A 15695-nucleotide genomic window follows, 5' to 3' on the forward strand; every position below is an offset into this window, starting at 1 on the left:
CGCGGCCCGGCTCCGCCCCGAATGCGGAAGCGAGGCTGTCTGAGGCGCTGACAGGCCGGCGCGTGCTCTCACCTGCCATGGCGGCCGTCGGCGCCTACCGATGCATCGAGTGCAGCAGGGAGGCGGCGGAGCTGTACCGGGACTACCAGCGCGGGGTGCTCCGCATCTCCATCTGCGTGAGTCGTCGGTGGCGGGCGAGGGAGGCCGGAGGGAAGGGGAGGGGAGCGAGGGGGAGGCCTCGACGTCAGCAGGCGGCGGCACGTGCTGCCGTGCCCGCCTGCGCGCGGGCGCCCCGGTGCGGCCTAGCCTGGCTCGCCGCGGCCCTGCGCCGGCCCCGCGGGGCCGAAGCTTCCCCGCTGCCGCCGGGTCGGGCCCTGACGCTTTCCGTGGAGCTGGGTGTAGAGTTTCCGTAGTCCCTGCTGCCTACCGCCGTTTCCTCCGGTTCCTGCAGGGCACCGGCACTGTAGCGCTGGCCTGGGTGGCCGCTGCGCGCCTGCACGCGGGCCTGCTGCTGTGCTCTGCCTTTTCCTCTGTCTTTTCCTCGCTGGAAGGCAGAGCTGAGGGAGGCTCCGTGGTTAGACAGCCTCACTGCAGCTGGGAGACAGCTGGACCTCACTGTCAGGCGCTGACTGAGTATTATTCGGGGTACGGGCGAGGACTCGTGCTTTGCTTACCCACCTACAGCGGCTGTGCTTTCCATAATGGTACCCACATGTTCTGGGTTGTTCGCTGCTCTCCCTTCCCACTCTGCCTCTCAGAGTTCATTTTTTTCACACTGTCTTTTCGTAGTGTTAAAATAAATTTAATGTCTCCTATGTTTTTTTGGAGATTTCATAGCTGCAGAAAAAAAAATACCTTTTTAAGAAATGTTTTCAACTATTTTTAAATTACTGTTTTCAATTTTTAATAGGGTTTATTTAGACTTGTCTCCAGTGGTTAGTTTTTACTTTTTCAATGTGTGAGAAATTGGATTACTTAGCAGCCTATATTTCAGTGTGGGCGGGATTTTGCAGATCATACATCTTGACTAATTTTTTCTGTGATTTTGTTTCACAGCATCCTGTCTGCCCCTTACAAAATTGCAGAAATCTTGTGCTTGAACCAATTGTTGAATATTTTGTATGGAACTACTTGTGTATCATTCAAACTTCCTTTGTGGTTGTTTCCCCCAGTTTTCTAGCCCTTAACATTTTGAGAATACTGATAGAAGATGAGTTAATTTACTAACCATGAAGCTATAAGCATAACAGATGACCAGAGAGTTTTGTATGAAACCTGTGGTGAATTCTTTTATGACTTTATAACTTTAAGTAATTCTAGCATTTATTAGATCAAAAATAGAGATCATAGGCAACCAGATCATTGAGGCCTATGGTCAGTTGATATTTGGAGAAACAGGGGTTAGCTCAAGCTGAAAGACATACATGTTAGATCATAGCTTGTGTTATCAAGAAGAGGCTGTGGAAACAAGATACACATAAACTACTGATGATGGTAGAAAGAGCTGATTCACATCCTTCTCCTTTCCCAGCCCAGCAGTCAGTGAAAATGGCTTGTTGCTGCAGACCATAAACCAGCTGACAATGTACACAAAAATCTCTGTAGGCATTTCAAAAACTGGAGAGATCAGCAGTTTTCTTAGGTGAAAGACAAAGTAATAGAAGTTGATTTCTGCTGGCTTTAGACACGCACGCTGCATGGAAAAATAGATCTTTAGTTGCTTTTTTGTGTTGATGTATCATGTTTGGTAATACATATGAACTACATCAGATCATTGGTAGTCAAATCATGTAGTCAAAATTCATCATTGATACATGGTAATCATCAAAGATACATGATAAAATGGTGAATGGTTTCCTTTTGAGCTCTTTCGTGTGGAGCTTCAAACTCATCTTTGAAATCAAGGGCAAGTTGGATACAAAAAGACAAGTTTTAAGGCTTATGGGTGCAGCCATATCACATAAGATTTAGCACAGTTTATCAATTATTTAGCACAGGTTATCAATTCTGGTTATTAACTTGGCTGTGATAATCTCTAAAGCAAACTGAACGCCAGTAGATGGCACTCATTCCTCTTAGCATTTAACCATTTGAGGACTGAAGATCCTGGTCTTCCAGAGCTGTGGCATCCCATGTAGAATCAAAGATTTACATCGCAGTTGCTGTGTTAATCACAAATGCCAAACTCTTACAAAAAGTAAAGAACAGAGTAAAAGAAAGGTCAAAGAATCGTATGTTCCTAGCAAACTGGAATTTTGTCCACCTTCCTTCCTGCAGGTCCAGATCGGTACCATTTTTCACTTGCTTCTACCAGTCTGTTTCCTCTAAATTGTGTGTTATCATGGTTCAGCTTCAGTCCAAGTCCTAGTTGCTCTTACATGGTGCACATCATATCACCTCTAAGCCTTTCTCTCTATTTTTGGCCACCCAGGAAGTCCTGAGAGTCAGAGTGGTTCACATGAGGAACAAGTAATACGAAGCATGTTAGTAAGAAACACATTAGCTCATAGTTTATGAAGTGGAGATGAGAATGCTAGAAGATTGCCAAGATCAGAAGATTCCTTCTGTTGAACTGATTTGAATTCAGCTTTGTCTGTGTATTGCAGGAAAGTGCTGCCGTTGTCTCCAAGACCTCTTGGGTTTCTAATAAGGCAATTCTTGTTTTACTTCGTCCTTTTAATCTGGAAGGATAGTTTTGTCACTGCACTGACCCTCTGCAGGCATTCTACTTCATGCAGGCAGTGCAGTGCTGTACTCTAGCCAGAGACCTGAAAAGCTGGTCAGCATCATGCTGCTGACAGCAAAAAATAGTCAAGTACAGAATGTCATTTGATACCCTTCATAATCTTTCACGAGCAGTATTATAATGCATTTGTCAGTATTATGTATCATCTTAACTGAAAATAATGATAGCTTAGAAGTCTTCTCCACTTCAGAAAATACGAAGATTCCACTTATCAGCATGAAACATCATTTATATCAGGTATTTATAAAACTTAAGAATGTAGGCCTCTAAAAACTTACAAAAAGATGAAGGTATTTAAGAAACTTTGGTGGTCTGAGGTGAAGATTAGAAGGTGTGATCACCCAGCCTGGGAGCAGTTTTCATTTGTCTTTGTGGAATTAGAGCACCGAGTACTTACTGCTACTCTTCTGTAGCTTAAGAGAGAAAAAGTGAAAGGTACGTAGAAAGTTTGTATAGATGATACTTAAAGTGAGGCCAATGGACATTGTCTAGGTAATTTTTTTGTTAAAAAGCTTTAGGATACTTGTGTTCATTCCCATTTTCAAGTAGTACATGAAAATACTGACACAATGAGGAGAAAAAAACCCCATCAACCCAATATTTGTTCTGTATAATATGCAACATTAAGGGCCCCAGAAAATTAGGAACAAGCAGAACATTGCCAAAATCATCACTGCTTTATACTGACCTACAGACTTGCCCTAATCCTAGTTTAAAGTTATCCTTGATGAGTTAATAAATCTGCATTTAAAAGTTCTTTGCCATTCTCAGGATGTTCCTGTCATTCAGCACTCTTTGGAATATCATCTTGAGGTTGAAGAAGTTAAGTTCTCCCAACAGCATCTTCTATCTAGTCTTACATTTATTTTTAGGATGTGTTTAACCTGATCTGGGTGTTATTTTCAGGTGGAAGACTTAAGTTTGAATGTCTAAGCAAAATACCACGATTTTGTATTCTGTTATTAATCTGTTGAAGAGATGAATTGATTTTTTTTCCAGAGGCAAATATTAAAAGCTTCCATTAGGGAACATATGTTTCCAGCCCACAGTATTAAAGTACAGTTTTGGAAATTCAGCCTAATATGCATGGTGCTGCTTTAGTTTAGTTCCTGCAGCATTTGTTGTTGCTCTCAAGGTAATTAAAAGTTTCTTTGAGCTCCATGTTGTGATTTTAATGTGGGCAAGCATTAAAGACCAAGTGTTACTGTCCACTCTGGAAATAAATTTGCAACAGATATCGAAGAAACTAAAGAAACATTCTTCTATCAAACATAAAAGTCCATAGAGTAACATGAAGCTGGAGGTAGAAAGGCTGTGTCTTTTGTTAAGAGCTCTGGATGTTAACTGCCAAGAATTCTTCAAGTTCTGTTAACTTCTTTGTAATGTTTGGTTTAATGAAGGCCAGTTTCAGCAAAAGCCTAGCCCAGACCTCTGATGTTGTGCGTTTCTTCTTGCTTGACATTCACATTTAGTGAATGAACCTTTTGCTCATCCTGCACATATTGTGCTGTGGAAGTGCCATTACAAGAGACAGGTGGAGTATTGCTCCTTAAAAAGAACTTAAAGGTACTTAAAAATGGATAATAGAATTGAGAGGAGACACCTCCTCAGGGAGACCTGCTCAATATGCTTTTTCTTCAGCATGGTACCTGGGGTGGTGGGGTGGGGTGTGTGCAGTGTGCAGGCATGTTAGGATTGCCTCATTCAAGAGTGACTTCTGGTGGTCACTTTGCAACTCATGGGTCTGGTTCTAGTCCTATGCTGTGAACATGTTAGTGTTTTTCCCTATTCCAAACCAGAAGTGATGGTAAAAGTAAGTGTAGGTCGTTCTTTACAGAGGAGGTTTCTGTTAATTATTTTGAGATCCTTAGAATGTAAATGATCTGTAAGTAATACAGTAAATCTTCACTGAATATGTTATAAACCAACCATTGACAACAGTAACGAAAGATACCGTTCAGGTAACATTGCCACTTTTAATGCTATAGGGGGGAAAAACCCACATTCAGCTAACCTGGATTAAATACTGCAGTCAGAGTGCAATGAATATAAAAAGAAATTAGCAAACTTGACTTACTCAAAATAAGAAGGAAAAACATGCACATTTTTTTATTTGGTTTTAAATTACATATATGTTATTTTGTTTAAAAATAAAGTTTAAAAAATATTAATTGTTCCAGACCTTTACAAAGGGAAAGAAATTACTGATTGCGATATGTAGAGCTCAGTCAGGATCCCCCTCGTGTTTTGTAATAAGAAAGCCAAATTGCCTCAGCAGTGCACACTTCATTTAGCTTTTCTGCAATTAAAAAATAATTGAAAAGCTTTTTTATTGTAGCAAGGCAGAGAGACTGTAAATGCTTTGAATACAAAGCATTTATGCGGTAAGGTAAAGAATCAATCGAGAGTACAAAGATCATCCTAGAAAATAAAGACTGTTATTTTTCTTGTTTACGTAACTCAGCCTACAGACAACTCACTACTGAAAAATGTATCATATAGGAAAAATTATAAAACAGTATTTTAAATTTTGGTTTTCTGAAATGAAATGCATCTGAGACTTCACTGCTTTGTTTTTCAGCTTATTATGACACTTAGCTGCATCCCTAATTAAAAACCCATTCCTGAAAGCAGCACAGCTAATTACATTTTATTGTTTAAGGGTGCGACTGGGATTAAGGGCACTGTTGCAAAATGATGGGTCTGTGTGTTAGTTTGCTTTATGATCCTACGTAAATGGACCTATGTTCATGTTGAAGCTATGTAAATGCTGTTAGAATTTGCTGTATTTGTAGTCCAGCAAGAAATTATAGCTTAATTTTGCCAAACTTCAAATCCTGGAGAAAGGAATACTAAAATGAGGCTATTTTACTGGTGTGCAAACATACGCCTGGTGTGGCTTTCATGGTATTTTTAGTTCAGGATGAAGCTTGGTTATTTAACATATATTTTTATTTTCTGTCACGTCCTATGACTTCCTCTTCAAAACATTTTTACCTTCCACCACCCCCATCACAAAATACTGTTACTTAAAAATTCAGTTACATTTTAATGTTAGAGAGAAGACCCTCAAAAAGTATTGTTCATTTACTTTAGGAACTTTGCCCTTCAGTGACAGTAGGTATTTCCTCAAATATTTGTACACTTTATTGTATTTGGCATAAGTTTGTGTGCTGTGTTCGCAGCTGAGTATCTTTGATGAACAAAGAAGAGGTATGTCTTCTGAGTAGTGTTTTATAAAAGGCTGCTAAACATCCAGTCAGAATTAACATTTCAGTAGTTTGTCTAATTTAATGCAACTGAGATGCTTAAAAACATGTTACTTTCCTTAACTGTTTTGAATTGCTTTGATGAGAAAGAATCTGATACGCTATGCTGTGAAGAACATAGTTGTACTAACTTTTTAGTATTTTTTTCTTAAATCTGCCTTTGCTTATTTTCTTAAATAATGTTTTTAAGGTAACTAAGCAAATTTCTAAATTATGAAAATGGAAGTGGTTTGTTTTTTTTTTAAACAACAGACAAGCATAGTAAAATATTACTAAATATTTGATCAGTAAAACAATTCCTAAACTAATATCCATTTAAATTCATTACAATATTGAAATACATTCAACACCCTTTTTTAGGGTTGCACAGTATCTATTGAACTTTTGCGTGTCATTATCAATAATTTGTAATTTTCCTTAAATTTACCAGTTTAGAAGAAGATGCATAAATAGAATTTATGGTGTTAAGCTTGACCTTTCTCTTCTGCAACGTAATCTGAAAGTACCTTTTAATCAAAGTAACGTCTATTTTTTCAAGGAAAGATACCACTTATTTCCTATTTCTGATTGTCAGTTACATATTTAAGGAAGAAATTAAAAACTGGTTAAAAACATAGAGAAATCTAGTTGCTTTTTTCAGTCATTTTAAACTGGTTATGATAACTGAGGCATTTCTTCAAGAAAGCCCAAAGGAGGTTGAAAAAAACTCGGTTTTGTTAAAGATGTGCCTTCTTCAGTCATGCTGAACCAGTTGTTGTCTACAGTTGTGCAGAACTGCAATTGGGAATGAGACATGAGCACCATAGTTCACTGTAAACTGCCTGCCTAAAATCTTAAAAGTAAGCATGCAAGCAGTTCTCCATAGCTGAGCTGCTTGTACTGATCTTCTCTGAAAGTTGGTGATTATCGATGCCCATAAAGTTACATTACTTTAACTAGATAAAGCTATCTAGTTAAACCTATGTGTACTTAAACTGTATTAACCCTTGCTTGCATTGATTTTGCCTAAGTCAGGCTCTAGTCACAAGTTTGCTTCCTAGGCATTTAAGGTTAGTGTCATATGTTTTAGTAGTACAGCTGGAAATAACAAAAAAGGCAGGTATGGAGAACCTAGAGGTTCATCCTAGAGGGTTTATTAATTCTGTAATGTTCTCACGGTATAGCAAGTGTCATCTCATTTTGTCGCATTAGTCTATGGCAGTGCATATGTGAGGCTTTTGCCGTTAGTGGTTTGTAGGTCTCACGAGTCCCTGAATGAACTCACGCTGGCTAGATCACTGGCTGGATAAGCACAGAGGACGTTTTCTTCATACAGTCAGGAGTCAAATAGTGTATATTAAGAACAGGACTCACATGCAGCTCTAGAAGACAGTTAGACATGTGTGTCTGTGTATGAAAAGTCCTTGAAGTTGGCTGCTTTTTTGTGATATGGGATATTTTCTTTCACTGTTGAAGTAACACAAGAGAAATAGGATTCTTAAATGGTTGGTGGTGGTGTACTGAAATACTGAATTAAACATCACAGCTGCAGAAGATTCGGTTGTGGCTGCCAGAAGCCAAGAGCAGAAGACTCATTCTTACGGGTGATGCCACTATTTGTGTATTCATTTGTAGCAGTCTCCTTAGATATCTGCAGTAGAGTTTCTATATAGTTGATTTTGCCTGGAGGGTTGGTCTGATATATTTTAATTGTATAAAATTCACGACAGCTGGCAGTGAAATTTTTTCAGTACCCCTTAACTGCAAGTTTTTTGGTTGCTGTTTGGTTGGGACCCTCCACTTGAAAAGATCATTCATTACTCTTCTCAGAAAGATTTTCGACCCTGGTTAAAAAATGTTCTGTTACAGGAGAATTTGAGACCTTCAGAAATCCTGGGGTATGTAGGCTATTATTCATCTAACCTTCATGACACCATTGTATTCAAGAATGTGCTTGTGTGAATAAGCCTATAAAAAAAATCAGTTTTCCTATGCTACATCAACCCAGAGATTTGACATATATAAATTACCGCCTCTAAGAATATCTGTTCATGATTTCCCCATAGAAAGAAATTAAGCAAGACATTGCCTTCAAGTTGCAATTTCTATTTCACTCTATTAAATCCTGTAGCTGTGGTCTTCTGTTAATTATGTCCTTTCTTCCATCTCACTCACTTTAGTTTTAACCCTATAAAACTGTTTGACAATTGAGTCAGTTTTTTAATTCATTGCCTCTAACTTGCATACTGTTATATACAGTATTTTCTTTTCTAAATTAAGCGAGTTTGTTGGGTTGGTTTTTTTTTTGAGCTAGACCAAGAGAGAGTTATTAGTGGTGACAATGTGTCCTAAATACTCTATTCTATTTATACATTTGTTTGGATGTTTTTCTTGGTATGGATATTGGGACTTTGAAGTCAATTTGACAGTAAGATTTTGCATTCTCAGATTCTCCAATAATAATTCTGGCAAATAGCAAGGCAAAGTTAACTTTGGACACAAGGAATCCCTATAAAATAGAAAAAAGCTTTGTTCCTTCCTGGGAGTTTGTCTGTAGGTGTGTGTTGTCTCATACTGCATTTTTGACTGTTACAGCATTTCAGAAAGCTCTATGCATAGATTTCTCTTCTGGCAGTGCACAGCTGTGCACTCATTAAAATGAAAATAGAGATTGTTTCTATGACTTGTGCTCGGAGCACGGCAGCTAATGTGAAGGCCCAGGGGAGCAGCACTAGCTGAGGACACACTGGGAGGAAGCAAGTAGCTGAACTGGAGGATCTGCAGCTGGAGAAAGCTGACCTGCAGGCGAGCACGCTTCTGCAAGTGCATTTTTTGGAGCTGAAGTGGTTGATGTGATCAGCTGCTCCTCCTTCTCAGTTCTCTGCTAGAACGAAGTCTTACAAAAGGCTCATCTAGCAGACCGTTATTTAATCATCCTGTTGAAACTTAGTATAGTAGCCTTTTGTTAGCCCTTCTCATTTAACTCAAGTCAAGGAGCGATCACCCATCCTGGTAAGTCAATAAGTCTGAAGGGGGTTGATGGCAAGCAGTTCCCAGTGGTCTGGGCGAAATAACCTCTAGGAGGCACAGCAGGAACCAGCTGATGTATTGGGGAAGTAATGATCTACTGTCTTACTACTGTTCAGTAGCAACCTCTGACTCTTTGGCTATACCTCTCTGTGAAAACTACTTTATCAGTGTTCTGAACGTATTGGTGTTCATTCAATAATGGAAAATTAGTTGAAACATCCGGACAATCTACCCATATGGAAGAACAATGCAACAGCAAAAAAAGTTTACTGTCTTCTTGAAAGCAAGAAAAAGGTAGAATAGGAGGATAAAGCATCTCTGAAAAGAAGGAATTGATAGATGAAATTAATTTTCTTTCAAAAAAATACAACACACACACCCTCTCAAAATACCCAGTAGATGAGCCACGATAAGTTAAACTTTAACAAGGTACTGGTTCATTTCTTGAGTCCTGGAAAGGTGGTTTGGTTTTTTACATCTGTAGGGCACAAAATGATAACTAGGTACATCCTTGCATAGTTTATTATTTGTGTTAATCTGAAGCTGGTAAAAATCGATAACGTATCTTTGTTTTATAAGGGAAGTCTGTGTGTCAATTGCAGTGTCAAGGAGGGGGGAAACATTTTTTCTGTATGAATTAAAAACCTATTGAAAAGGAAGATTATGTTAAGGAAAGACTAGTAAGAATTGAACAGCTAGATTGGATTTATGCAGTTTTGCTAAGATTAGAGGAACGTTTCATAAACTGTCTTCCCTCCCCTCCTAATTCTTGTTATTTTATGACTTTCAGAAATCCTGCCAGAAACCTGTGGACAAATACATTGAGTATGATGCTGTTATCGTCCTGATTAATGCTATTTTATGTAAAGCACAAGCATACAGGCACATTCTTTTCAATACGAAGATAAATGTAAGTTGCTACGCCCCTACCCTGTGACTTGGTTAAAGGTATACTTAGATTTGGTAAGTCGATTGTAATAGTTGTAGAGACTGTTCTTCTCCTGTCCTTTCACCAGTTCCAGCAAGCTGAACCAGTTATATCATGATCAGAACACATGAAATCTCAAACTCCAGCTGCTACTAAGAAAATTACTGGCTTCACGGTGGTGATGCCACAGTACCAGCAAACACAGCAGCTATCTTACATGTTAAAGAGAAGAGAAGGAACTGTATGGAACTGTTCATGCAGTCCTCTACACTGTCTAATTTGCCTGTCATGTTAAATGATGTTAAAAGGGTGATGTGCTAAATTACATTGGAAGAGAAAGATCTGATTTCTAATTAATTTCCAAATTATGTTTCTGTTAGAAACAATTCTTTTCCAAAATGAGCTATAGTAGTATAACATACCATAGTAATAATACCAACTAAACCTACTGTACTAATTTCTCATTACTTTCTTCGTGAGTAATTAACCATGTCCTCAAAACTATAGCATTATATTATGTATATATATATATATATTACAAAAGTGTAATATAAAGTGTTGTTGATGCAGAGTTACATGGTCAACTTGGTTGTGCTGGCCAAGCTGGAGTGTAAAGGCATAGCTTTTTTGACAGAATTGCATATTATTACTTTAAGGATTGATTTCCCAGGAGAGGGAAGATAATCTAGAGCAAACTATCCAAGCCAAAGTGTATGTTGTGTTCATGTTAACACCTCTTGGCCAGTCCAGTGTTAAGCAATGTAGATAAATATAGTCGCCTCATCTTTCAAGCATAAATCTGACTAAAGATTTTGAATTAAGTCAATGCTTCTGAAGACTGATAATGATGTTTTCCATGAGGCTTCTGGAAGAGCTATTCCGTCTGTGGTAATTTCATGTATTCAAATAAATTGAGTTGAATTTTAAACTGGCTTGGCCTGTGCATGTGTGTGCAATTGGCAGAACTAGTCTCTTAATGGAAAAAGTATGATCCACACACAGAAATTGCATTGGTTTATTTAAATCTGTGTAAAATCAGAATTTATTCCCCACACACACAAGCTTATAGACTATTTAATGTGGAAACACGTTAACTGTGGGCCCTCATGACATCATTTTTGCAGTCACTTCAGTTGTTTGGTTATATTGCTCCATTTATTTTTGGTACCTCACCCTTATCTGAGCTAAGAAATGTTTTTAGTATAACTATGCTACCAGTTTCTTCTAATCGAGATTGTCCCAGGGTAAAAAAGAAACAATGCTATTTAAACAAGTTCGCTGAATGGAGTAGTTGCCCTTAAATTTAAATTCTTGATAGTATAATTCTTCTAGCTATGGCACAATTTTGTTTTTATATTCCTAACTGAGGCAGACTTACCAATTTCAAAAAAGCGTAGGGCAGACTTTAGAACCCACAGTTCTATAGCTTTTTCTGTATGGAACTGTTCATGGGAGTTTTCTACACCCTCAAATTTGCCTGTCATGTTAACTGATGTTAAAAGGATGATGTACTAGTGGTTCAACAGAAGTAATTTGCTTATATTTCTAAACAAAAATAATAAACCTACAGAGCTTGTTTGTGTAGAGATGTTGAAATGTATTTTAAATACCAATTTCATACTAATGCTTTTATTATTCTTTCATTGACCAGATTCATGGGAAGCTCTGTGTATTCTGTTTGCTCTGTGAAGCTTATCTCAGGTGGTTGCAGCTACAGGATTCAAGCCAAAGTACAGATCCAGATGACTTAATCAGATATGCCAAAGAATGGGATTTTTATAGAATGTTTGGTATAGCTTCTTTAGGTAAGATTGATGATTAGTTCACGTCACTATCTACTCTTTAAGTATTGAATAACTTCACAAGTTTTTCAACAAGTCTATATTGCAACAACTAACACAGAAATAGATGTCATGTGCAACTCAGTATGGTTAAATGATTATACGCATGCTCTCTAATTTGCCTTCATTTAATGCAAATGCATATTTTGATCCTGATTGCAGTGCAGACTTGTATGATCAGCGTTATATATCAAAACATTGAAAAGTGGCAATATTCAGAAATCTTCGTCTGAATTAATTTACATGATTTGAAGACCAGTGTAGAGCTCAGCCTTATTCCATATTTCACGTTGACTTCAAGGTTCATTATTCATTAAGGTGATACAACATTAAGGGTGATCCTTACAGAAGTAAACAAAAATTGGGAATAGCTGTATCTGGGGTTTTTAAATGAATACACAAAAATACAGAGCAGTGTCATCACTGGTAAAAAGTAAATACTTCTGTGCTCCAAGACTACATTTGAAGGCAGGTTTTTGGTTAATACTTTGTCCTGGTTTTGGCTGGGATGGAGTTAACTTTCTCTTAGCTAGTACAGTGCTGTGTTTGGCTCTGATGTGAGAACAATGTTGATCACCGCACTGATGTTTTCAGTTGTTGCTGGGTGATGTTTCTACTAAGTCCACAACTTTTCGGTTTCTTTGGCCCTGCCAGCCAGAGGGCTGGAGGGGCACAAGAGACTGGGAGGGACACAGTTAGGACGGGTGACCTGAATTTTAAACTGGCTGCCAAAGGGATATTCCATACCATATGACGTCATGCTGAGTGTATAAACTGGGGGAAGAAGAAGGAAAGGGGGGGGCGCGACACGGACGACACACACTACACACGACATTTGGCATTATGGTGTTTGTCTTCCTGAATAACCGTTACACGTGATGGAGCCTGGCTTCCCCGGGGATGGCCAAGCACCAGCCTGCCCATAGGAAGTGGTGAATTAATTCCTTGCTTTGCTTTGCTTGTGTGTGTGGGTTTTGCTTTACCTATTAAATTGTTCTTATCTCAACCCTTGAGTTTCACATACCTTTCCGATTCTCCTCCCCATCCCTCTGGGTGACAGGCAGTGAGCGAGTGGCTGCATGGTGCTGGGTTGCTGGCCAGGGTTAAACCACGACATACTTTCATTCTCATAGTTTTTCCTCATAATAGTGTTTAAATCAAGCCCTCAGACTAAAACTGGTATTTCCCCAAGATATTTGGAGTTTAACTTCAGTCATTGATTTTTCTGATGTTGCTCTAAGCAGGTTTTCATAACATGTCAGTAAAAATGTTGGAACTCATTTTTCAGTAGTAATTCATCTATTACAGGTGTCGTGAGAGTTGCTTTGACATCTGCATTGATTTCAGTGTTACACAGGGATACAGTGTCAAAAAAAGTCTAATAGCTCAATGATACTTTTACCTTAGTGTTCTTTCTCATGCTGGATAGGAAGGGTTCATTGCTGGTAACCTTTTCAAAGGCGGCAAGTATTGACTTTTTTTACAGGCTAAAAGGCAGTTGGAAGAAAAATCTCCTTTTGTTAAAAAGGAACAGTAAAGAGGTTCTTATGCTAATCTTCCTGTGCTATATCGTATCAGAAATAATGAGTATGACAAACCTACAGATAGAATTCTGTGATAGAATTATTCTGATACTGAATTAGTTTAAGTAATAGTAATATTTGCCTATTAAAATGAACACAGGAGATGGAGGACATGTTCATATTTGCATACGTTTTTTAAGTAGTGGTGGCTCAGTTGCATTTGGGACATGCCATTTCACTGAAATTCATCCAAAAAAGGACTTGATTTTGGTTCTTTATTCTCTGTTTCCCACTCCTCTTATTTTCTCTTAGAACAAACTTCATTTTTGGTTGGCATTTTTATTACCTTATGGTGGATGAGACCTGAGATGCTGAAAACAAAGTCTGACTTCATTTTACTTCTCAAAGCACTGCTGTTGTCCAGCTATGGAAAGCTTTTGCTAATTCCAGCTGTTATTTGGGAACATGACTACACTCCTTTGTGCCTTGCGTTTATAAAAGTATTTGTCTTGATATCAAATTCTCAGGCAATTAGAGGTACGTTTTTGCTTTTTATTACTACATCAGTTGTATAGAATGTGAGAGTGCAGCTGTTAGAGAAGTCATTATTATTGCTGTTACATTTTTAATTGGTATCAGATATGTGACTGAAATAGCTCTAGCTTAAAACTGTCTTATTTAGACTAATAGAAAGTGAATGAAACAAACCACTATTAAGAAAAAGCACCTCTTATCTCACCGTAATCTCTTAGTATATGCTGTATTGTATCCATCAGATCCATCAGTTAGAATTTGAGACAATTCGTTATGGGTCATTGAAACATAAAATAGAATTCTTTGTGTGTCTGGAAAATTAAAATTTCATGTTAATTTTATGCATGGCATGGAAGCAGACTTTTAATAATTTGTGCGATTTCTTATACATACAAATTAATGTGAATTCTCACATGCTTTCTATGATCTTCTTAAATGGTAAGTGATAAATTTGTTCTGTTTTCTTTTTCAGTTACATTGAACTTGAATCGAATGCTCCCTTGGTTGGCCATCTTCTTTGGATTAATTTTCGAAAATGGTGTGGTCTACTTGTTCCAGAAAACGGGATGGGATGTTTGAAACATCAGCCTGGATCTAAAGAAAAACCAACAACGTGATCATTGTTTTTTGAAGAATGATCTGTACCAGCAGGCTCCAAAGACACTATTTTCATAGTGATAAAGAAGGTGATAGATAACAAAATCTTGCATTAGTAGTGAGTGTAGACAGTTTTAGGATAAGTTAAAATGAGAACCTTTGGAAGTTTGGCTCTTCATGTGGTGAGCCATAGAACTTCAGCCTTAGCTTATTTTTCCATTAAAAAATCTGAATGTGCCACTATGCTAATAGCTTTATAAATCTGGCTGCATAGCTATGGCTGTAACAAAAAAGATATACTTAAAAAAATTCAGCACTGCTACCAGTCACTGAATTTTGGCAGAAAGAGGAGGATGAATTGTTCCCTTAAGCAGAAGGAAGGGAGTTAGTGGAAAAATGTAAAAGCTAAAATTTATATTTCCACAAAAACAGATTTTCAAAGATAGAAGTGAACATGTGCAAACAGTTTATTAGAGAAAAGGCAAGTATTTCAGAGTAAAACTACAGTGGGAAAACTAGGTTGCATTCTCTGGAATGTCTATGTAAACAATCCAAAATAATAAAGTATCTAGTTCTAGAGTAATCTCTAGGAACTATAGTTTTAACTGGCTTGAGATTTCATGTGATCTCATAAATGCTGCTGCTTTGTTCTGAAAGCTGAAAAGAGTGAAAGGACTCAGATCCCCAGCATACACGGTTGTTTGGGATACTGCTTCTTCGGCATTTTTTAAGCCACATCCCCTGCAACCCCGCCCTCATCTGGCAGCAGGTTTAGTGGAAGCAAAAAGTGAAGTATGAGGCTGCTCAGCAATAGAGTAGGACCTGTTAAAACAAAACAAAACAATACAAAAACATGTTTAGGCCTAAATTAGTGAAGAAACATTTATAGAAGTTCTGTACCTTTTTTCCCAGCAAAGGGAGGGCTAGATGGCCCACAAAGGAACTGACAGCATCAGTTTCTACAAGACAGTAATTGGGACACAAACCAACTTCTTTTGTGCAGACCAGTTTCTGTTATGTTCCATTCAATGTTTAATTCTTCTGCTTCAGTTCTGGAAGGCTGTACTATCTATAGGTACCACTTCCGTTCTTCGTTTTCCTCAGATGCAGTCTCCTATCTGTGTTTTGCAACAAATTTGATTTGCATCAAATAACATTTTGCAACATCTTCAAGTTAATTCCAAACAGGTTTAGAGTATGTCTAGCTTATGACCACAGAACACATCACATTTGTCTGATGCAACTGTC

At 38.0% G+C, this 15695-nt stretch overlaps 1 protein-coding gene across 3 annotated transcripts; it reads left to right on the forward strand.

Annotated features, from left to right (window-relative positions):
- The first annotated feature begins 22 nt into the window (after positions 1-22).
- ARV1 (ARV1 homolog, fatty acid homeostasis modulator) lies at positions 23-15045 on the forward strand. 3 transcript variants are annotated; one of them, XM_055810026.1, is made up of 6 exons: positions 40-176; positions 2432-2983; positions 9815-9934; positions 11604-11757; positions 13629-13853; positions 14323-15045. In XM_055810026.1, exons 2-6 carry the CDS (start codon positions 2867-2869, stop codon positions 14427-14429), a joined length of 723 nt encoding a protein of 240 aa, XP_055666001.1. In that variant the 5' UTR covers positions 40-176; positions 2432-2866; the 3' UTR covers positions 14430-15045. The 3 variants fall into 3 exon arrangements, with proteins under 3 accessions (XP_055666002.1, XP_055666001.1, XP_027644883.1); XM_055810027.1 differs by lacking the exon at positions 2432-2983 and having other exon boundaries at positions 23-176; XM_027789082.2 differs by lacking the exons at positions 40-176; positions 2432-2983 and adding an exon at positions 3003-5959.
- Positions 15046-15695: the final 650 nt, after the last annotated feature.

The sequence above is a fragment of the Falco peregrinus genome, chromosome 7 (genome assembly GCF_023634155.1).
Source record: "Falco peregrinus isolate bFalPer1 chromosome 7, bFalPer1.pri, whole genome shotgun sequence".
NCBI classification, from domain to species: domain Eukaryota; kingdom Metazoa; phylum Chordata; class Aves; order Falconiformes; family Falconidae; genus Falco; species Falco peregrinus.